This window comes from Camelina sativa, chromosome 9 (assembly GCF_000633955.1).
Source record: "Camelina sativa cultivar DH55 chromosome 9, Cs, whole genome shotgun sequence".
Lineage (NCBI taxonomy): Eukaryota > Viridiplantae > Streptophyta > Magnoliopsida > Brassicales > Brassicaceae > Camelina > Camelina sativa.
In genome coordinates, this window is record NC_025693.1 from 24644738 (window position 1) to 24667107 (window position 22370).

The following is a 22370-nucleotide window of genomic DNA, read 5'->3' on the forward strand; positions in this document are numbered from 1 at the left end:
CTTAGAAACGGAAGCATGGAGGCTAGAGAGAACGCTGCTGCAACCCTTTTCAGTTTATCTGTTATAGATGAAAACAAAGTGGCAATAGGTGCTGCTGGAGCTATCCAAGCCCTTATAAGCTTGCTTGAGGAAGGAACCCGAAGAGGCAAAAAAGATGCTGCAACAGCAATTTTCAATTTATGCATATACCAGGGCAACAAATCAAGGGCGGTTAAAGGTGGTATCGTTGATCCTCTGACCAGATTACTGAAAGATGCAGGTGGCGGAATGGTGGATGAGGCTCTAGCCATACTGGCTATTCTTTCGACAAACCAAGAAGGGAAAACAGCGATAGCTGAAGCAGATTCGATCCCGGTGTTGGTTGATATTATCAGGACAGGGTCACCGAGGAACCGGGAAAATGCTGCAGCAATACTTTGGTATCTATGTATTGGGAATATGGAGAGGCTAAATGTAGCAAGAGAGGTTGGTGCAAATATTGCCTTGAAGGAACTTACTGAGAATGGAACTGATAGAGCAAAGAGGAAAGCTGCGAGCTTGTTGGAGCTCATTCAGCAAATCGAAGGTGTTGTAGTATCTACTGTTCCATGAAAGCCTCGCTCTTGTGGAATGCTGTTGTTTGTTTCAGTGTAGGGTATGTGTATAGGTAACTTTGGATTGAGTCTGACAAAGTAATCTTATGTAATGACGTTATGTGTAATTATTGACTCAAATTTGTGTATAACTTTATTTGATATTTATAAACAAACCTATTTTTCATCGCGTTTGTTTTCAAGTATTATTCAGTCCATTTTATCAAGTTTGGTATCGTTTTTTTACACATCTAATACAAAACAAATGTTTGTCCATTTAATTATGAAAGATGTATCAAGAAAACATCATTGAATTTGTACAAGAAGATCATTGTTGTATCTCACTCCAAAAAGATAAACTGGAATACTCTACAACATTCGAATAATGTTCAGTCGGCAACCAAAATGATCCAGAAGACATACAAAAAAAAAAAAAAATCAACAACACACACAAGCTCAAAAGAGAAAAAGATGAAACATACTCTGTTATGAAATCAGCCTAGTTTTTCCATGAATGTTTCTATCAATGTTGCGCCATTGACGATTTTTGTTGTAGCAATTATCAAATCATAAGCCATTCCTTCCTGAAAATTAATTATGCAGACACGAGATTGGAGGATTCAGCTGACAAAACGAGTTACCTTTTAATAATGAGCTCTTGACATATGCATATTACCTTCGAGGCGAGATACCGTAGAGCAGAGATCTCAGCAAATGTTACACCTCCAATGAAGACAACAAGAACGATTGAGCGTCTTCCATCAACAACCCTATGATGATGTCACATAAAACCCCTCACCATCAAAACAGTTCAATGTTTTAACGTTTTGAAGAAACTACATTTGTAGCAGCAAAATTTTTACCCATTTGAAGCTCCATGCAATGAATCAACTGATGGACTACTTGGGAATCCACTCTGCACAGAGAAGGTACATAGTGATATATTTGCTATCGACAAGTAGTCGAAAAGAGAAGATATAATAGCATAACAAATATGGAAGCCTTTTCATTTTATTTCTCTAAATTGGGTAAAGGAGGAACTGTACTGACTCTTTTAGTTTCCAAATGTGGTCCTGGCAACAGTTTCAAAATGTCTTCCATAGGGCGCCTGTAAGGTAGATTGAGTCATCACATAAACCACTTTCTTTCAACATTTATCTATTTTGGATTAGTAAAAGCTCTCTTACGGGAAAAGAAAAAAAAGGTTTCTCAAGTTCCGGCAGTTTTTATTTTGCTTCATGTAATTTTCTTATTTAGGAAAGCGAAAGTGTTACTTTAACCGGCTACAAAGGTAAAAGTTTCGGATAGAATGCAAGAACATACTAACCATCCAGAATGAATAGCTTGTTGGATAAGACGAATGCTAAGAGGAGCATATCCAGAATAGACATAAGCGATATCATCATGCCTGCACAAGAAATTTGTTTTCCTCACAACTCAACATGATATAAGCACTTCACTTCATGACTAATAAAACTTGGTGCAAGGCCTAGCAAATCAGATCTATGCAGACACAAAATGAAAGCAAAAATGTACCATATGAAAAAAGCATGATCCCATTACCCACAAACAAGGAAAACTGATACAAATGCTATGAAAAGTGAATATTCAGTCAATGGTAATGTTAGATCATGATCATCATGCATTAGAAGAAGAGAGCCAATGCTGTCGTTAGATGCATTATAGATTACGAGGGGTATCTTCAAATATAGGAGTCGAAATAGAGCTTTCGAGTTTGCATATTTCTGGACTAGACATCTGAACCTACTTCATAAGCTTAATTCCATTAACAAAATCAATGAAGTATATCATGTATTCAGTAGGAGAGAGCATAACGCAAAAGAAAATTACCTTGACGTATCAGTGTCTTCAACTATAAGTTTCAGTGTACGTTTCACTGTCAGCCAGTTGCTTTTAAATTCCTGTAGGAACCAAACGAAGGTACAACGAGCCATTAGAATGTCAAGCTTACCTAACCATAGAGTAAAAGTAATTAACTCAATTCTAAACGGAAGCCAAAGAATAACCAAACCTGCTTCTTCAACAATCCTGCTTTTTCCAAGTTGTTCAATGTGACCACATGCTCAAATCCATAGCTGTGGAGTAGTTCCGTTCTGGAAGTTGAGACCCAAAGACAAGATTTGATTAAAAAAAAAGATAATTGAAATATACAATACAGAAGGACTGATGGAAGCTTAACTTGCCTTATATAATCAAATTGCTTTTTAGGTAGCCCTGAGTTTGTAACAGAAAATAGAACTAATAGACGTAAGACATTAGTGAGAGGCTCTTGTTTATGGATCATCTCTTCTATGTACTCAAAGCATCTGCATATAAAAACTAGAGAGTTAAATAATAATCAATCATATCATAATGTCATCAAAGTAAAATGTTATTTCACATCCCTTGTATTAAAGAGTCATGAAATCTCCTTGAATGAAAGTTTTAAATACAATTGAAGTGTTTCCTTAAGAAGAAACTTACATGTCATAACTTTCTGCCTCAACAAGTGTTTGTTCCATATCAAGTTGCGAAAGAAATGATTGCTTAGATGTGAACGTCGTCAGGTGCTGGGCAAGATGTATGTGCCTCTGGGAACCATAACCAATTAGGTTAAAGTGAAACTAATTGTGGTCTGAACGTCTGTGAGATAATAGAAAAGGAAGCAAGTAACGTAAAGAAAACAAGACAATACTTACTGACATCTCTGGTAATGAGTTGAGCTTCTTAACAAAGTCCTTTAGCTCAGAAACTGTCTGGGTCTGTGCAGTGAAAAAAAACATACCTCATTCAAAATCTGGGTCTAACTACTAAACCAAGGGGGGAAGTGTATGAATAGACTGATCAATAGTTCTCTTAAGGCATAAACTAATAATGTGCCTTAGAGGACTCCTGATTGATGGCTAAGAAATTAGAAAACAAATATGTATGTACCATAACTTCAACCATGAAACAAGACTACTAAAGGAAGAGAGAAAAACGTACAGAATTAATTTCAGTGTAGTCCTCCTTCATGGTTGTTGCTTTCTGACGTAAAACCTGCAATCATACTGCGTCTGGAAGATGAGGAAATAGAATCACATGTCATAAAGAATGAAAGCCAAAAGGCCAAAGGTCAACCTGTACAACGACTTCAAAGTTGAGATCTCTCGTCTCCTTGAACAACTTATCACTGTAAAATTAAGCATCCAAGAGATAAAGTTAACACTTAAACGTTCCGTACAACTGGACGTGTTGGCTAGTAAACAAATTTTCGTGTTTAGGTCAACATTCATAAATTCACTCCACACAAAGTTCTGGAATGAAATAGACAGATACGCAACAGATAGCTTGGGAAGTCTAATCTAGCTATCAGTTTAGAAAGATCTTTTGTGTGCATCCAATCCAAGAAATTCATTTTATGCATCATATTCTCTCACAAATCATTAGTAAAGTAAAACAAAAAGAGCCCCACTTGTCTCACACGATTGAATGAATCTATATATGAGCTAAGCAACTAACCTTGAATTAAGGGGAACTTTCATCTTTTTTCCCTCCTGCTGAACACCCATCACAGATGAGTCAACTTCGACAGCTCCATTACTGATATGCAAAAACTTCAAAGAAACGTAGGAGTCAGCTAACATAAAACCCAATCGACCAACATAATTCAAATCCAAATTTTGTATTTTTGTTAGTAATTATTGCACGCCAATGTAACCAAATAGTTCTACACCACCGTTTTACCTTCCCCCAATTCGGGAAAAATACAAAAAACTCAGCAGGATAATGACAAAGCCCGGAGGAATTAATTTGGCTCTCACACTTGTGTAAAACTTTATTATGAGACGAGTAACCAAAAACAATCAATATAACTGAAATTACTAGTAATACTATGATACATAAAGTCAGAATCACTCCCTCAAGAGACTAAAAAAGTGCACTGCGGAAAAAATCTACTCAATCTACTTCTAGTCAAAACTGCTGTGTACAGTTTTTGTGACCTTACCTCGTCTATCAGTCCCTCATAAGTTAACTGGGAGCACATAGGAGTAACCATGTCAACCTGAAATAGAAAAATAGAAAAGTAAAATTTGAAACTGATAGCGCCATGTAAATACATCGTTTACAAGTATGCATTATAAAGGCATCAGCCAGTCCGAATAAGTGGGATTGTAACAAATATCTCTGCCTCTTAACCTTTCTATGCAGATTTCCAAATCCAGTGTTTGCGTCATAGCAAATAATTTTCCAATGTTAACACCACACAGGGCTCTTTAAAATTCAATTCTTGACGGACATCTTTGGGTTTTAGGATTTAAAATAACAGGAATACACATAATAATCTTACCTCTCTATCCAATAGAATGAGAGTATCCACTTCAGGCCTTCCCACCTAATATAGAACAAACATCATTCAGAATAGTGGAAAATGGAAACCAAAACATCTTCTACAAATATAGGATAGACGAGTCACTAAATATTATAACAATCAAACTGTAACAGGCAAACTTTACATCATTCGAATTGACAGGTTCCTCCACTTGCATGCGGTTTAGTATATCTGCAACACGAACTGACGCTTTGCCCTTTGCCCTCACTTTCGATATAACTCCAAAAGAAAACTATGAGTAAGAGTTACTCATGAGTTAGTATTGTGTGGATCCTAATGTAGAGAACAATGAAAGAATCAAACCTCAAGCTCATGTATGGCTTTTGCAACATGCCAAAGTGAGCTAACATCCCCATCCACAAGGCAGTCCTATCATTCAAAAACCATAGAACAAGATAAATAGGAAACCTTTAATTTTAAGGCCTCAAGGAAAAGGGCACATAAAGTTATAAGTAAGAGCTGGACCCTTGAGAGTTCTACACACTTTTTCAGAGAGATCAAGCTCAAATGAAATCACATCCTCATCTAGTGGAACCATATACAGAGGAAACTCCTTCACAGTAACCAGGTTATGAACTTTCTCCTGCTCTAGAATCTGAAAATAGCAGAATACAGCAGTTATCATCCATTATTCAAAAGGTGGTAAAACAAGCAAACTAAAGCAGACATTGTATAACAAGATGACCATAACCACATACCTTCTCACAGGCAACTGACCTACGAGGGACAAAGTAAACGTAGTAGTCTCTCTGAATCGCTTTTGAAATATCACTCTGAATGTGAGAAGCTATGAATTTCATAAAACTGAGTTGAGAGCGAACAAGATAAACAACTTTTGTGCATTCAGTCTGAACTGGTTCCGCAGAAAGATGCCGTAACTCCAAACCAAGTTCCTATAAAGCAAGATAAAAATTCAGACCAACACTAATGTTAAAACCAAACTCAACCTATAAAAGATTTTCCTTTTCTCGACATTTCATTTTTACAAATTACCTTGAGGGTAGACGTCTGGATGATCAATGAGAAGGAACCACTGAGCTTTGGATCAATAACTAGACACTTGGTTCCACGAATCTACAATCAAAGGCACCAAACAGAAAAGAACAAAAAAAAAGTCTTGAGGAATTTGTAAATCATCTCCCAAGTTCATTCTCAATCATACGACATTGGTCCAGTAGTTTCATCCCAAAGAGAAGAGTTTAGAGTACAAGTGTGAGACAAAGACGTCTTTTTTTCTTATTTCACATTCTCAATAGAGAGATATGTTTGATCAAATAGGTGAATTTTATTGTTCCCCAAAGGAAGAAAAAAAACTAAAATTGACAATTCTCAGCGACCCCTTTTGGAATCATATGAAAAGAGAATAACGAGGCTTACGTCTTTGAGTAAGTTTACGAGCTCCTTCTGAGACTTGTCCCTGAATTTAAAGAACATATATGAGAGAGGAGAAGAAGAAACGATCAAATCGAACATTGAATTACGATGATTGACTCACCTAATGGATTTGAGATTGAGAGGAGCATTTTCCAAGTTAGGGATCTGCGCCATTGAGACGATGATCAAGAGATGATTTGATCGACCTTTCTCTGTTTCTCCTGCACCGCCGTGTTAAGTCCACCGCTGTGGAAGAACACGGTAGAGATGATAATTACAAATCACTAAATGGGCCTCATTCTATATTAATAGGCTTTCTAGATGGGCCATGATGTTAACATTCAATTATAAAAGTTTCGTAACTATGGAATCTGGTATCAGTATGCAAAAACAGTCTGGTAAAATATATTTTGCTCATAAATCCAATCTCTAAAGCATATCTATGTTATGAACATCATGATCTTGATGTGTAATTTTGTGTCTCAGACCTCAAGATCAACGTTACATCCGAGACAAACAACATCAAGATCAACATCTGAGACAAGGAACATCTCTTGATTTGAGTCCAAAAACACATGAGACAAGGAACATCTCTTGATCGTGTCAAAGAAGAACATAAACTCTAAAACTCTATTGATAAAGAACATAATAAACTCATACAACTGATCTTTTCGAACTACTGATTGCAACACAAAATTACAATAAACATCTCTTGATCGTTTCAAAGTAGATAAACTCCATAAAACTAAATTTATTTAGCTTGACAACAGGTCATTAAGTAGCTTGTTCTTTAAAGCCAGTTCTAAATCACTAAGTGGCTGTGTTTTTGTAAGGAGAGTGTCAAGCAATTTATGCTTACTAAGCTTCTCTTCCATCTGAAACTCCAACAGAGACTTATCTTCTCCTGTTGCTTCACCATCCTCTCCATGGCTTCTTCGTAGTGGTGGGGGGTGGGAGCTTGAAGACAGTGCAGAACCCTTCTCACACTTTCTTCTCTTTTTAGCAATTGCAGTCGTTTTAGTATATGAAGATGAACACCATTTAGGAGCATGTCGAAGCTCTCTCCAAGCATGCTCCATGTTGAACTTCACCTTGTGATCATTCAAGTAAATTTCGTGTGCCAGCTTGATAACGTCATTCTCATTCTGGGGGGCACTTGATGATTTCTGACTAGTTTTTGTTGTTGCAACAGCAGCCTCATAGGATCCAACAAAGTTGAAAACTGCATCACTAATCTTCCTCCACCTCTGCCTATAATGACTGGGCTCTCTCTTTTCCTGACTAGCAAGCTTCGGACTTGATGCACAATAAGATGCAATGCGTCTCCAAAAGGCTCTCTCTATTGGATCCTTGTTCGTGTTTAGCCACGCACTGACGAGCACAACATCATCAGTCGATGACCATTTCCTTCTTGTTCTACGCTCATATTCCTCACTTAGTTCAATACTTGGTGAAAAACTCTCATAAAAATTGGTGGGTTCATCAAGGCTGTGTTGACTATCTAAGAGCTCCATACATAAACCCTAAAGACTAGATTCCTAGTTTCTCTGTGTTAAAAAGGAGAAAGGGAAGAGAAATTATTGAAGGGTTACCCAGAAGCGCCCAGCCCTCCAACCATCGGATTCTCGCGAATTGAAGCTTTGAAGCTTCTGCGAATCGCTCGATCTCGATCTCTCCAAAATGCTTTTACTTTTATTGATTTTTCAAGATTGTCATGTTCTTGAAATTTTTGATTCTTCTGCCCTAATTTAGTCAATCGGAATTATCGAAACATGGAAATATCGATCCAAACCAAACCAAACCAAAAAATTAATATGAACAAATCGCAAACCAAACTGTAATGAAGAACACGGTGGAGATGATAATTACAATCACTAAATGGGCCTCATTCTGTATAAATGGGCTTCATATATAGGCCATAATGTTAAAATTCAGTCACAAGATGCATAAACTATGGAACTTTTGGTATCAGTGTGCAAACAGAATGGTGAAATATTTTGCTCGTAAATCCAATCTCTAAGCATATCCATATTAACTTGCATATTATGATGTTACGATGATGATGTTAACATTTTTAAAGATGAGATTGTTGTTTTCCTATGAAAAAAATTGTAAATCACAAAGATGATGATGATGATATTTCACCTTACTCAACATCAACATGGTCTGTTTTTTCTTTTTTGTTTGTTGCATTAAAGAAATAAGGATTGTACAGTACGTACCAACATGATAGCAAGAAGACGATAGGGAATATGTAGCTGGTACAAATATGTCACTCATCACAGGTGTCAAAGTATGGAGTTTATGTAAGTTGAAGCCGACCAGACCACGGTTATCAATATTTTATGCCACTGTTTTAATGATTGTTATGTTGTCCTAAAGGGACAAAAAAAATTGGTTCAGGGGTTGTTGATACCGTAGATGCCCCATATTAATTCAATTGTTTCTAGTAGTCAATCGGAATACCAAACCAAACCAAACCAAACCAAAAAATTAATCTGAAGAATGGCAAACAAAACCAAACCGGGTTAACGTCAACCCACTGACCCACGAACGCGGGAACCCATTTTCGTCGCAGTCGTCGTCGTGCTTCCCTCTTTCTCTTCTTCCACCTCCCCCACGAAATTTTCAAATTACATTCTTTGAATCAATCTCTTACCTCTCTCTCTCTCTCTCTCTCGCTCTCTTTTGTCTCCTACTCTCTCTCTCTCTCTCTCTACTGTTCTCGTTGCCCTTTCGTGCTTACCATCTAGTAATGACTTCTTCATATTCTTCCTCCGCCGTCAGATCGTCGGCGAAACACGCGGCGGAGAGGATTCAGCAGCATTTGCCTCCAAACAGCAATCACTCTGTATCTCTCTCTTCTTCTTCATTGAATTTGCCTTCTAGAACCTCTATCATCGCTCCCGGAGTAGCTCACTCTTCTCGCCCTAAAGATCGACCCTCCGCTTCTTCCTCCGTCTCCAACGCTTCATCCGTCTCCGCCTCTTCTCCTTCTACACGCCGCTCTGGTACTCCCATCCGCAGATCTCAGTCTAAAGACTTCGACGACGACAATGGTCTGTGTTCCTTTCCCTTCTCTTCTCTTCTTCCTATTCACTTTTGGTGTATCTGTACGATTATACAATAATTGAAAGATTGAGTTTTTTTTTTCTTCATTTGCTTAAAGTATTTGACTTTTTGCTCTAGTGTAATGCTACAGTCAATTTGGAGATTTTAATTCGAATTGGGGCTTCGGTTTTTGGGTTTTAACAAACTTTGGTTTAATCCTTTTGAATTGGTATTGATATGTTAAAGTTTCATACTTTGTCTTCAGATCCTGGGAGGGTTAGAGTTTCTGTAAGAGTTCGACCTCGAAATGGAGAGGAGCTTGTCTCGGATGCTGACTTTGCGGATCTTGTTGAGTTACAACCAGAAGTGAGTTTGTATGATGGTATATGATATAGTATAAGTTGATATCAAGGTAGTTTTAAGTTCCTTAGAAAGTGTTTGTTTTTGTGTGTGTGTGTGTGTATGCAGATAAAGCGGCTTAAGTTGAGGAAAAACAACTGGAATTCTGAGTCTTATAAATTTGACGAAGTGTTTACAGATACAGCTTCGCAAAAGCGTGTCTATGAAGGAGTTGCAAAACCTGTCGTTGAGGTTGGAGACTATATATATGATGTAGAGTTTATTGAGATATTGAGGATATATGTTTTTTTCATTATCGATATTTACTACTTTGGGATTTGCAGGGTGTTCTGAGTGGATACAATGGTACTATTATGGCTTACGGTCAGACTGGTACTGGTAAAACTTACACGGTAGGAAAAATTGGTAAAGATGATGCAGCTGAGCGTGGTATTATGGTTAGAGCTCTAGAAGATATACTTCAGAACGCATCTTCTGCTTCTGTTTCCGTGGAGATCTCTTATTTGCAGGTGTGACAACACTGCACATCTTCTCCTTGTTTCCATGTAGTGTATTACTACAATGCTTAGATGCTGGTCTTGTTTGTTGAATATTCATAGATAGAAGATGGAAACCTTGTGAATTTTGATTTTTGATATGGTTCTAGAGATAATATAAGATCTGTTCTTAGTTTTTATCTTTTCTTCTTGTACCTCACAGTTATATATGGAAACGATACAAGATCTTCTTGCACCTGAGAAAAGCAACATTTCAATCAATGAGGATGCAAAGACTGGGGAAGTATCAGTACCAGGCGCTACAGTAGTCAACATTCAAGATTTAGACCATTTCTTGCAGGTTTTGCAAGTCGGCGAGACAAACCGCCATGCAGCTAATACAAAGATGAATACAGAATCCTCACGTAGTCATGCAATTCTTACGGTGTGCTTTCTCATAATATTTGGACTATATGGTTTCTTGTTCAGTAACAGAATCCATGTGTTGTATCTGCTGAGTGCTGACTAATGAAATGTATCTTCTTTGCAGGTTTACGTTAGGCAGGCTGTGAATGAAAAGACCGAAAAGGCAAAACCTGAGTCTTTGGGAGATAAAGGCATTCCTAGAGTTAGAAAGAGCAAACTCCTAATTGTGGATCTTGCTGGTTCAGAAAGAATCAATAAATCTGGTTTGAACTCCTTCACTTTATATATAACCATTCATGTTGAATATCAAGTAGTTTATGCTGAGTTATTTCTTGTTTTTTTGAAGGCACTGATGGCCACTTGATTGAAGAGGCAAAATTCATTAATCTTTCACTGACATCCCTGGGAAAATGTATAAATGCATTAGCTGAAGGCAGTTCTCATATACCAACAAGAGATTCTAAGCTAACAAGGCTTCTTCGTGATTCTTTTGGGGGTTAGTTTACCAAAACTTTCTTAGCCTATCTACATACAGAACTCATAAGCGTGACTTACTTCTGTGTGTATACATTTGTTCTATATCTACCTAGTTACTCTCGCGTCTGTTACATAAGCCCTGATATGGTTTTTTGTTTCTTAACGAATAGGCTCAGCGAGGACTTCACTTATCATAACAATTGGGCCATCAGCACGGTATCATGCAGAAACCACTAGCACAATCATGTTCGGACAAAGGGTAAGTTTTCATGTTTCTCTTATTTTTTCTCTGCAGAATCTTTAGTTTCTGACATCTAAATAAAACCATAAACGAGAAAGACATTATATCTTTCAAAGAATTTTATAGTGGCCATGTCTACCTTTACAGGCTATGAAAATAGTAAACATGGTCAAGCTTAAAGAAGAATTCGATTATGAAAGTTTGTGTCGGAAGCTTGAGACTCAGGTGGACCATCTTACTGCAGAAGTTGAAAGACAAAACAAACTAAGAAACAGTGAGAAACACGAGTTGGAAAAAAGATTGAGAGAATGTGAAAACTCTTCCGCTGAGGCAGAAAAAAATACTGTTACAAGGTCCAAGGTATTTCTCTCTTCGATTGATTGGCTACTCTTAGTTTACTTAGAGTAATTGATATTCAATAATCTTCCAGTTTCTTGATATGATGCCTATTTCCCTATGATATTCTATATCTGGTGTTTATATTGTGGGGGTTGAATCTGACTTACAGTTCCTGGAGAAGGAAAACGCTCGCTTGGAGCTGTGCATGAAAGAACTTTTGAAGGAATTGCAACTGCAGAAAGATCAGTGTGATCTAATGCATGACAAAGCGATACAACTAGAGATGAAACTGAAAAATACCAAGGTACACTGTCTCTCATATATTGTTAGTAGTTTCCCGGTAACTACTTACAAAATATTTTTGGGTTCAATACCTCTCTCTTATTGTCTTTGTTAACTACTTGCGGAAGTTCTTGGATGTTTTCTTAAAGACCTATCATCAAATACAAAATGTATTTACCAAATCAGATTTGTATACATTTGAGCTGTGGGCTCTGACAGTGTCTTTTTAATTGTTAGTAGCAGCAACAGCTGGAAAATTCAGCATATGAGGCAAAACTTGCAGATGCCAGTCAAGTATATGAGAAAAAGATTGCAAAGTTGGTTCAGCGTGTTGAGGATGAACAAGCTCGGTCAACTAATGCGGAGCAACAATTGGATGAAATGAAAAACATTTTGAGTAAACAGCAGAAGTCTATTCATGTTAGTTAACATGACACCTTTTCAGCTGCCTTATAAATGCATTAGTTCTCCACTCAAACTGAATGGTATTTTTTGGTGTCAATAGGAACAAGAGAGGGGCAACTATCAATATCAAAAGGAACTTGCGGAAACCACTTACACATATGAATCTAAAATTGCAGAGCTGCAGAAGAAATTAGAAGATGAAGATGCTCGGTCTAACGCTGCAGAAGAGCAACTTAGACAGATGAAAAGGCTTATAAGCGATCGCCAAGTTCTATCACAGGTTAGGCTTGTACCTTATTTTTTTAACTGGATCTCAATAAGCATATGATACTTTCAGCTTTATGTTTCAGATGAGTGTGACAAAAGGTCAATGTATTTATTATTTTTCTTTTCAAATATTGAAGATGAACATTTTTTACCTTAATTATTTATGCTTCAGCTCTTGCAGAGTTCTCTGTCTTCAATTATTTTTTCACTTGGTTTTGGGTTCAGGAAAATGAAGAGACGAACAAACTCAAGCTAAAGCTAGAAGAACTTTCACAAATGTATGAATCTACAGTAGATGAACTCCAGACAGTGAAATTAGACTACGATGATCTTCTCCAACAAAAGGTGTGACGCTTAATTGTCTGCTTTTACTGTTGTTCAGATTGGTCATATTCAAAATCCAACTGTTCCTTTTTTGCTGATGAATATGTCTAAGTGTACATCAAATTTGTGTTGCATAGGAAAAACTTGGTGAAGAGGTTCGGGATATGAAGGAAAGGCTCCTTTTGGAAGAAAAGCAGAGAAAGCAATTGGAGAGTGAGCTTTCCAAACTAAAGAAGAATCTAAGGGAAAGTGAAAATGTTGTTGAGGTGAATTACAACAAGCTTGTTACACCTTTTTCACATGTATACACTTCATGGTCTTGCTAAGTCCCATTTCATTCCACAGGAAAAGCGACATATGAAGGAAGATCTTTCAAAAGTGTCATCGGAATCTGGAGCTCTAACGGGCTCACAGAGATCACAAGGGTTAAAGAAATCACTATCTGGTCAGAGAGCTACCATGGCGAGGCTTTGTGAAGAAGGTAGAAAATTTTCGCATGGATTGAGCTTTTCCGTTTCATTGTGGGAGAATCCAGTTAACACCATCTCTACTTTGATTTCAGTCGGAATTCAGAAGATATTACAACTCATTAAGTCTGAGGACTTGGAAGTTCAAATTCAAGCTGTAAAAGTGGTGGCTAATCTAGCCGCTGAAGGTGCACCTCAAATTTTTACTTCCATCTGCTATTACAAATGGATTCTCAATTGTTGAGAAATTGATTTCTAATACACTGGCACTTTTCCTTGACAAATGGATTCTCTTTGTTTGTCACAGCACCTAATTGACTTGCATCATGTGTATGTATGTGTGTAGAGGCTAATCAGTTGAAGATTGTTGAGGAAGGGGGTGTAGAAGCTTTGCTTATGCTAGTCCAGTCATCTCAAAATTCAACAATTCTTAGGGTGGCTTCTGGTGCAATTGCTAATTTGGCAATGAACGGTGAGCACTTTCTCTTGCCAGTCGCAGTGCTGTTATGATATTATTGTTCATAAACCAGTTTGACTTACTAATGAGTAGCAGAGCTAATCCATACGTATAGTGGTCCCCTTGTGGTTGTGTCATTTCTTTACAAAGCTTGTTTGCTTGAGTGTTTATCTTTAAGTTGCAGTACACGGTTCTTAGTGCCATGGCTTTTCCCTGTCGTCAAGTTATTAAATTTGGAATGGAAACGATGTGATTTGTTTATTTACATGTTTGCATTGGTTTATTAACGACAGAGAAGAGTCAAGATCTAATAATGAATAAAGGAGGTGCTCAACTCCTAGCAAAGATGGTGACTAAAACAGATGATCCACAGACTCTAAGAATGGTAGCTGGTGCACTTGCCAATTTATGCGGGAACGGTGAGTACAAGATTATATATAGTGGTTATGATGACTTCCAGTTTTAAAACGTATTTATTCATCTGCATCATTGCATGTATTTCACAGTATAACATATGCAAAAGCAAAGATAATGGAAGATGTTATGTGTACATATCTAACTCTATATACTGTCGTGTTTTGCACAAACAGAGAAGTTTCTTAAACTGCTGAAAGAAGAGGAAGGCATCAAAGGACTACTCACGATGGCACAATCTGGAAACATAGATATCATTGCTCAAGTGGCAAGAGGGATGGCAAATTTTGCAAAGTGTGAAACTCGAGAAATTATGCAAGGTGTGTAGTCATATTTGCCTCACAAATTGCACACCTGAGTCATTCGCTATAGTACTTAAAGAGGATGTTATGTGTTACAGGGCGTAGAAAAGGTCGTTCTCTTCTCTTGGAAGAGGGTGCTCTTGAATGGTTGACTTCAAACTCACATATTGAGTCAGCATCAACACAACGTCACATTGAGCTTGCGCTTTGCCATTTAGCTCAAAATGGTAAGACTCACTATGCCATTCTGATATCTAGAAGAGCCCAGTTCTTTATCAAAATGTTGGAACATATAACTAATACATGTATCTCCTTCATTTCGATGCAGAGGAAAATGCGAATGACTTCAAAAGGACAGGAAGCGTGACAGAGATTGTAAGAATATCTGTGGAGTCGAGTAGAGATGATATTCGCAGTTTAGCAAAGAAGATACTCAAAACAAACCCTTACTTCTCAAGCTGAAGAAGAGATGGAAGAAAAGACATGTACATAACAGAACTGGCGAGTTGTACAGATTCTTAGCTGAGTCTGTGAGAATGTCATTAGATTGACTTTGTGATTGGGATGACATATATATGGACGACAACGACAATCAAGGAGAGACAGCTAAGATTCTTACAATAGGAATGTTAGTTTGTAAGAACTGATTTGATGCTGTATACTGTCTCCGTTGGATGTGGAATCCATCCATTGCTAATTTTTGTGAACAGTTTTCATGATTTTTCCATGCATCATATGTGTAACGAGACTCCTTTGGTGTGAACAATTCTCCAATGTAAGATTGATACACCGATGAGACTCAACTCTAATTGAATCTCTGCTTACTATTACTACGTTTTACTTTGCTGAAACGTAATCAAAATCTTATTTGGGAATCCATTTTGCAATCATTGTTCCTTCTCAACCCTTTTAAACAATCATATAAATGTTAAAGATGGACTATGTGAGTGATCACAGTCTTCTTCTCATGAGATATGGATATAAAAAATAGAGATAGTTCTTCANGATTATATATAGTGGTTATGATGACTTCCAGTTTTAAAACGTATTTATTCATCTGCATCATTGCATGTATTTCACAGTATAACATATGCAAAAGCAAAGATAATGGAAGATGTTATGTGTACATATCTAACTCTATATACTGTCGTGTTTTGCACAAACAGAGAAGTTTCTTAAACTGCTGAAAGAAGAGGAAGGCATCAAAGGACTACTCACGATGGCACAATCTGGAAACATAGATATCATTGCTCAAGTGGCAAGAGGGATGGCAAATTTTGCAAAGTGTGAAACTCGAGAAATTATGCAAGGTGTGTAGTCATATTTGCCTCACAAATTGCACACCTGAGTCATTCGCTATAGTACTTAAAGAGGATGTTATGTGTTACAGGGCGTAGAAAAGGTCGTTCTCTTCTCTTGGAAGAGGGTGCTCTTGAATGGTTGACTTCAAACTCACATATTGAGTCAGCATCAACACAACGTCACATTGAGCTTGCGCTTTGCCATTTAGCTCAAAATGGTAAGACTCACTATGCCATTCTGATATCTAGAAGAGCCCAGTTCTTTATCAAAATGTTGGAACATATAACTAATACATGTATCTCCTTCATTTCGATGCAGAGGAAAATGCGAATGACTTCAAAAGGACAGGAAGCGTGACAGAGATTGTAAGAATATCTGTGGAGTCGAGTAGAGATGATATTCGCAGTTTAGCAAAGAAGATACTCAAAACAAACCCTTACTTCTCAAGCTGAAGAAGAGATGGAAGAAAAGACATGTACATAACAGAACTGGCGAGTTGTACAGATTCTTAGCTGAGTCTGTGAGAATGTCATTAGATTGACTTTGTGATTGGGATGACATATATATGGACGACAACGACAATCAAGGAGAGACAGCTAAGATTCTTACAATAGGAATGTTAGTTTGTAAGAACTGATTTGATGCTGTATACTGTCTCCGTTGGATGTGGAATCCATCCATTGCTAATTTTTGTGAACAGTTTTCATGATTTTTCCATGCATCATATGTGTAACGAGACTCCTTTGGTGTGAACAATTCTCCAATGTAAGATTGATACACCGATGAGACTCAACTCTAATTGAATCTCTGCTTACTATTACTACGTTTTACTTTGCTGAAACGTAATCAAAATCTTATTTGGGAATCCATTTTGCAATCATTGTTCCTTCTCAACCCTTTTAAACAATCATATAAATGTTAAAGATGGACTATGTGAGTGATCACAGTCTTCTTCTCATGAGATATGGATATAAAAAATAGAGATAGTTCTTCAGATCATATCTGTATATGTTTTCACAACACCTAAAGATTTAAGTTCAAATGAATCAATCCTTCTTTGTTCTTTGTCAATCTAGTTCCTGGCTTTGTTAGATTCTTCTAATCGTATAGGCCTTCATCGTACCAAATATCGACCAGAAAGTCCACCATCTCCTACATAAAGATCAAATGCGAGATTTAGATATCAAGAATGATTTTAGCTTCTTTAATTTTGTAACTCAGGTAGAAACTGGGGTTAAACTAAGCTTACAGGTAAAGGAATCGACTCAGAGAAAGGTTCATGAGTTGAGAGAAGATCTTCATATGTAGTAGACCAGCTGCAATATATAGATTCAAGATCGTGTTAGAAAACATTACTTTTACTGATCATTATTAGAGTATCATTCTTCTGATTCTTTGACAATGCAAAAAAGATTGTCACATGAACTTGAAGTTGGATGAAACAAACAAATAATACCTTATAATCTGATCCTTAGCAGTGTGTTTTCTTTGTCGGGATTGATCTCCCACCCATTTTTCCCTGTTCTCTTGCCACACCTTTGCACCTGTGATCAAGAAAGATGCTTATAGATGGTGCTCAAGAACATACATAAAATTAAATTTACAGAACCAACAAGTTGGAATAATCTCTGTTGGTTACGTGTTAAATGTACCATGATTCACAAGTAATGTAAGATTGTTTTCGGAGTTCGTATTCACCGAGGTTTTCTCTTCTTTGACTAATTTTGAAAGCTCAAGAGTAGGTTTGTTATCGTTGGACAGACAATTTGCAGTATAAAGCTCCATTCTTATTCAATCGTATGATCATTCCATAAACCAGATTTTATACCAACCAATTCACATCCACATACACAAAAACATCAAAGGTTTCCACACAAGCTGCTATAAGAAACAAACAATAAAACAATTAAAAACCCCCATTTCACAAAAAAAACATGAAACTGTTACAAGAAAAGGTGTCGGTTTAGTTTACCTCATTGACATCTTCATCAACCAGCTTATGGAAAACCCTAGAGAAGATTCAAGAAAACAAAAAAACAAACAACACATTATGAAAGAAAGATCCAAATCATATACACCAAACTCATTGCAAAAGAAAAAAAAAAAAGAGATCTTCCTTTTTAACACATTGCGTTATTACCTAATCTTTTATCTATATAAGGCAACAAACTAAAAAAAAACAGAGATTTTTCAAAAACAGAACTTGTTCTATATTATTGGGATTCAAACAATGGCATTTCTGGTGAAGTATATATATTTAAAGATCCAAAACAAAGAGATCAGAAGCATTTCAAGATCCAAATCTTTTTATAAGGAGAAACCAACCAATTCATGACAGAAAGAGAAAGTTTATTACATAAGAAAGAAGAAAAAAAACAGAGGATAGAGATTTAATTACCTTAATGGGGAAGTATCAGCAGAAAAATTGGTGGAGGGATTGAAACTGAATTTTTTGTTTTCCTTTAGGCTTTATATGTAAAGGAAAATAATTTAGATCTTGAGTCAAAAATAGATTTAAAAAAATAATAATAATTAAAGAGTAAAAAAACATATTTGGTAATAGATAGATACACAACTATCCAGATCTAACTTTGGGTCAATGAGACAGAAAACAATTGAGCATGACCCACGCAGCTCAAGTTTCTATCTCAATCTTACGTGGATGTGATTAGGAAGATAGCTCCATTCTTTTCTTATATTTTGGCAGACAAGTTTGAAACCTTTTGTCACATGTGTTATCAATCTAAAGTTTTCTTTAATCATTCTTTTGACATTTGGATAAATTCTTATTTGATAGTTAAATTGAAAACTCACCTAATAATAGAATGATAATCCTTATATGAATTCTAATCTTTAAATCATTAATGTAGTATTGATTGTTTCCTCAAGTTCTAAGTCAAATATAATCAACCATTTAATGTTAAAGATAAAGATGATCATTTGTATTCATTATTACTTTATGGTTGAGATAAAAGAGAAAAACAAATTCCAAACCTCTGTTTAGAAAGCAATACTATACTGTAATTTGTAGGTGAAGATTAGTATATTAAAACTCAAATGTATATTAGGTTATAATACATGTGTCTTGTGTGGTTCTATATCCATTTATCTAAAGTTGACTTGATATAAACAAATAACAAATTATTAGTCATGAGCTCAACTATGTTTCTTCTGTAATAGTATGTGAATGTGATTTACTGAAGCTCAAACTCTACAACTAAAGATTTCAATATAAAAACTGGAATATTGGGATTTGGGTTCAAAAGTTTTCATCATTTAGAATTCAAGCTGAGCAGGAGCAATCGATCACCAAAGACAAAATACAGGTTTTCACAATCTGTCTTTCATTACAGAGTGTTTTTTGATACACATAAAAGCTCATAAGGTACATATTTCAACTATTTTTACATTCAATTATTTGAAAGGGATGACAATATCACCAATGTTGTTGTGCCATGGATCCGCCAAGTGAGTTGCGAGGTTCTCCAATGGTCCTGTCCCCGGGTAAGCCGATTGTTGCACACAGAATCCCACAAACGCCAACAACGCTAGACGCCCTGTCATACCCAACCAAAAAAAAAAACACACAACATTAGATATACATTAATTTCTTCTACATAAGTGTTGATTCAGAAAGGTTGTTGTGTGTGCTTACCGTTCTTGATCTCCTTGACCTTCAATTCCTCCAACTTCTTGGGGTCTTTTGAGTATCCAAGAGGATCAAATGCGCCTCCGGGGTACTTCTTCTTCTCAGGGTCTTTCTCCATACTTCTCTGGTGCTCAACAAATGCAATAGCTAGGAACTCAATGGCCAAGATTGTTGGCAAAGTACCCCACGGGACCGGGTTTCCCAAGTAAGTGGCTTGACCCCCTGGTAATGCTGCCCATTCCTGAGCCTTAACCCAGTTTCCATAGCCCAATGCTTCTGGTACCAAAATCCCAGGCTACAAACATCATCACACACCAATTCCATCAGCTCAAACTCAACAAGACTAAACAAACCCTAATGATAAGACAGAGATTGGACACTGAAACTTACAACAGCGAGCATAGCCCATCTACAGTGGATGAGCTCTGATTCTTTGTATCTCTCAAGGTTCTCTGGAACCTCTCCTAGTCCAAGTGGGTCAAACCCAAAGTCACTGCACAATTTTGTACCCAATCAATAACTTATAAATATTGAAGCTTTTTTACGATTTCAATGATTTCTCTCTATAGATACACATCTAATACAGTGGGCAACAGAGGCAGCTATTGAAAAAAACATGGTTCCAAGTTCTGCAATAAACAGAGTAAAAAGGAGACAGAATCTATGAGATGCAATGTGTACCCAATAACCTAAAGATTAAAGCTTTAAACAGCCTCCAACGTTGCATCGAACAAATTCCAAACTTTTCTTTACACAAATCAAACATATTGAAAAACAGTGACAAAGCCAGATTCCAAAACAGAGTGAGAAACAGAGTAAAAAGGATTCGAATTTATAAAAATCGCGTACCCAGGAGCAGAACCGTCAAGGTAAGCTGGTCGTGGCTCGCCGGGCATCCAGTGAGCAGCCATTCTGATACGGCCAACATTCCCGGCGTTTGGGAGCGGGACTCCAGCGGAGACGAATTTAGACTTGGAAGAAGAGAGAAGCGAAGGGTAGACGGCGGCGATGCCGCAGCTCATTAACGAGTTGGACGCCATCGTTACTCAATCACAGCCGTTTGTGTGTTTGTTTTGCCACCAAAAGGGAGAGAGGAAGATGTGGACGAGAAGAGGTGGTTTGGTGGAACTGTGAATGTGAGAGAGTGATCGTATAAGTAAGGTTTTGTATGATGCGGAATCTAAAATCAGATTACAATTGGCTAGACAGAGCTTGCGTGGCTTTCTCATTGGGCCACGTGTCTTCTCTATATCATGTTCTTCTCTTTGATTATCCCCATCTGCACTCTGTGGTTCAGATTAAGGCCCGAACGAGAGAGAATCTACGTCTATTACAATTTTGCCCTATCCTTACTCATCAGATAAGTCTCCCAGTTTTGGTCATCAGTCAACCTGACACCGGTTAGTAATCCGAACCAGTAAAACTTGGAAGACCTGTTTTAAGACCTCACCCCGACCGGTAACCCTGTCACCGGTTAGTAATCCGAACCAGTAAAACGTGGAGAAACGTTGGCTTCATCCAACACATGTAAGACTATAGATGATGATATAGCAAATAGCAAGTATGGTCCTGAAGACTTTTGAGCTTCCAAAGACAATGTGGAACTTAGAAGAATCTTGATGAGTGATGATGGACTGCAGTAACTTTTCCCGTTCGTCCTTTCTTGTACTATATATATATATAAGTAGGAGATTTCCAACAACCATGGAACCAAAATTTTGCTTTTCTTGGTGAAGTACCACTTTCTCTAGCACGTGATCATGATTCACTTCCCTAATTTCTGCAATCTACACTGAAAGTGGAATGAATACGAAGATCTCATCCAGACCCATCTCCAAGGATGAACACAATCGCCTCAAGACTTTTAGAAAATTCTTTGTCAGAGACAAACACCAAAAGAGTAATACTCAGAAAGGTATCTATATATATTTGGAATCTTCAGTTTGATATCTCGGTATCAGAAGGCTGCAACTTGCAACAACTACCTATGTGGCAGAGCATCTAATAACTTCACACATGCAAATTCAAGAAACAACACAACATTGCAAGCCAAACACATAACAAAAGGATCATTCATATCCAAAAGATTCAGAGTTCACAAACATTGTACTGTTCTATACCTACAAGAAACCATCATACAATATGTCTCTTCAATAAACTTCAGAGAGACATCAAAAAGAGACACATCAAGTACAAAAACCAAATCCAGGTATTTGAACACCAGATTCAATATCAAGAGCACATAGCTCTCTCAACAGCTTCCTGCAACTCTCCACTCTTAAACGCCTCAATAGTAATATCACAACCACCGAAAAACTCACCGCCGATGTAAAGCTGAGGAAACGTAGGCCAATTCGAATACTCTTTAAGCCCTTGCCTCAGCAACTCATTCTCTAAGATATTCACATCTTCAAAAGGAACGTTCAGATTCTTCAAGATCTGAACCACCGTGTTGGAGAACCCGCACATCGGGAAATCTTTGTTTCCTTTCATGAACAGTACCACTTTCTCCGAACTCACCAGTTTCTCCAACGTATCTTTGAGCTGCGGCGAAAGCGACGACGCCGAGCATCGGAATTTTGTTAATTTGAGCTTGAGATTCGAACCTGTGCCGTAGAACGATGGACCGCGGTTGTGTACGGCGAGTGTTGTTGCCGCCGTAGGTTTAAGAGAGAATCGGATGGATTGAGGCTTGTTGATAACGGAGGAGGAGACGACGGCGGTGGGAGTTATCAACGTCGGCGATTTAATAGATCGGAGAGCCATTTTTTTTCTTGGGGAGATTTGGAATTTGGGTAAGTGAAAAGGGTAAT

General features: G+C 37.3%; 7 protein-coding genes across 9 annotated transcripts in view; 3 read left to right on the forward strand and 4 right to left on the reverse strand.

Moving 5' to 3' along the window:
• LOC104712091 (U-box domain-containing protein 14-like) overlaps window positions 1-759 on the forward strand; it is a 3933-nt gene extending 3174 nt beyond the window's left edge. Inside the window, exon 5 of the mRNA XM_019229333.1 lies at window positions 112-759. Within this exon, the coding sequence (XP_019084878.1) occupies window positions 112-591 (480 nt within the window). The 3' untranslated portion in view covers window positions 592-759. The remainder of the gene's footprint in view (window positions 1-111) is intronic.
• Window positions 864-6577, reverse strand: LOC104712092 (vacuolar protein-sorting-associated protein 33 homolog). Its single transcript, XM_010428908.2, has 22 exons — window positions 6440-6577; window positions 6322-6361; window positions 5938-6018; window positions 5643-5837; window positions 5429-5539; window positions 5248-5313; window positions 5069-5176; window positions 4903-4947; window positions 4561-4617; window positions 4074-4168; window positions 3693-3744; window positions 3558-3611; window positions 3272-3334; window positions 3057-3163; window positions 2777-2899; window positions 2605-2686; window positions 2424-2494; window positions 1900-1980; window positions 1623-1680; window positions 1436-1488; window positions 1249-1342; window positions 864-1156 (listed from the first exon to the last, which is right to left on the reverse strand). The coding sequence occupies exons 1-22, from the start codon at window positions 6490-6492 to the stop codon at window positions 1067-1069; spliced, it is 1779 nt and encodes a 592-aa protein (XP_010427210.1). The 5' UTR covers window positions 6493-6577; the 3' UTR covers window positions 864-1066.
• LOC104712094 (kinesin-like protein KIN-UC) lies at window positions 8927-15327 on the forward strand. Its single transcript, XM_010428910.2, has 21 exons — window positions 8927-9377; window positions 9635-9735; window positions 9838-9960; window positions 10053-10238; window positions 10429-10650; window positions 10756-10894; window positions 10978-11127; window positions 11279-11367; window positions 11497-11709; window positions 11858-11992; window positions 12211-12390; window positions 12476-12655; window positions 12868-12987; window positions 13104-13232; window positions 13312-13447; window positions 13529-13621; window positions 13780-13905; window positions 14184-14309; window positions 14481-14624; window positions 14705-14833; window positions 14935-15327. The coding sequence occupies exons 1-21, from the start codon at window positions 9074-9076 to the stop codon at window positions 15066-15068; spliced, it is 3159 nt and encodes a 1052-aa protein (XP_010427212.1). The 5' UTR covers window positions 8927-9073; the 3' UTR covers window positions 15069-15327.
• Window positions 15774-16619, forward strand: LOC104712095 (kinesin-like protein KIN-UC). The gene is made up of 3 exons (XM_010428912.1): window positions 15774-15916; window positions 15997-16125; window positions 16227-16619. The coding sequence occupies exons 1-3, from the start codon at window positions 15826-15828 to the stop codon at window positions 16358-16360; spliced, it is 354 nt and encodes a 117-aa protein (XP_010427214.1). The 5' UTR covers window positions 15774-15825; the 3' UTR covers window positions 16361-16619.
• LOC104712097 lies at window positions 16792-18415 on the reverse strand. 2 transcript variants are annotated; one of them, XM_010428913.2, is made up of 6 exons: window positions 18307-18415; window positions 17881-17917; window positions 17561-17786; window positions 17365-17452; window positions 17158-17224; window positions 16792-17060 (listed from the first exon to the last, which is right to left on the reverse strand). In XM_010428913.2, the coding sequence occupies exons 3-6, from the start codon at window positions 17691-17693 to the stop codon at window positions 17007-17009; spliced, it is 342 nt and encodes a 113-aa protein (XP_010427215.1). In that variant the 5' UTR covers window positions 17694-17786; window positions 17881-17917; window positions 18307-18415; the 3' UTR covers window positions 16792-17006. The 2 variants fall into 2 exon arrangements, with proteins under 2 accessions (XP_010427215.1, XP_010427216.1); XM_010428914.2 differs by having other exon boundaries at window positions 17561-17789.
• On the reverse strand, window positions 19161-20696 carry LOC104712098 (chlorophyll a-b binding protein 6, chloroplastic). Of its 2 annotated transcripts, none has more exons than XM_010428915.2 (4): window positions 20407-20690; window positions 19948-20050; window positions 19564-19852; window positions 19161-19465 (listed from the first exon to the last, which is right to left on the reverse strand). In XM_010428915.2, exons 1-4 carry the CDS (start codon window positions 20595-20597, stop codon window positions 19323-19325), a joined length of 726 nt encoding a protein of 241 aa, XP_010427217.1. In that variant the 5' UTR covers window positions 20598-20690; the 3' UTR covers window positions 19161-19322. The 2 variants fall into 2 exon arrangements, with proteins under 2 accessions (XP_010427217.1, XP_010427219.1); XM_010428917.2 differs by lacking the exon at window positions 19161-19465 and having other exon boundaries at window positions 19585-19638; window positions 19706-19852; window positions 20407-20696.
• Window positions 21616-22368, reverse strand: LOC104712099 (monothiol glutaredoxin-S14, chloroplastic). Its single transcript, XM_010428918.2, has one exon. It carries the CDS (start codon window positions 22321-22323, stop codon window positions 21790-21792), a length of 534 nt encoding a protein of 177 aa, XP_010427220.1. The 5' UTR covers window positions 22324-22368; the 3' UTR covers window positions 21616-21789.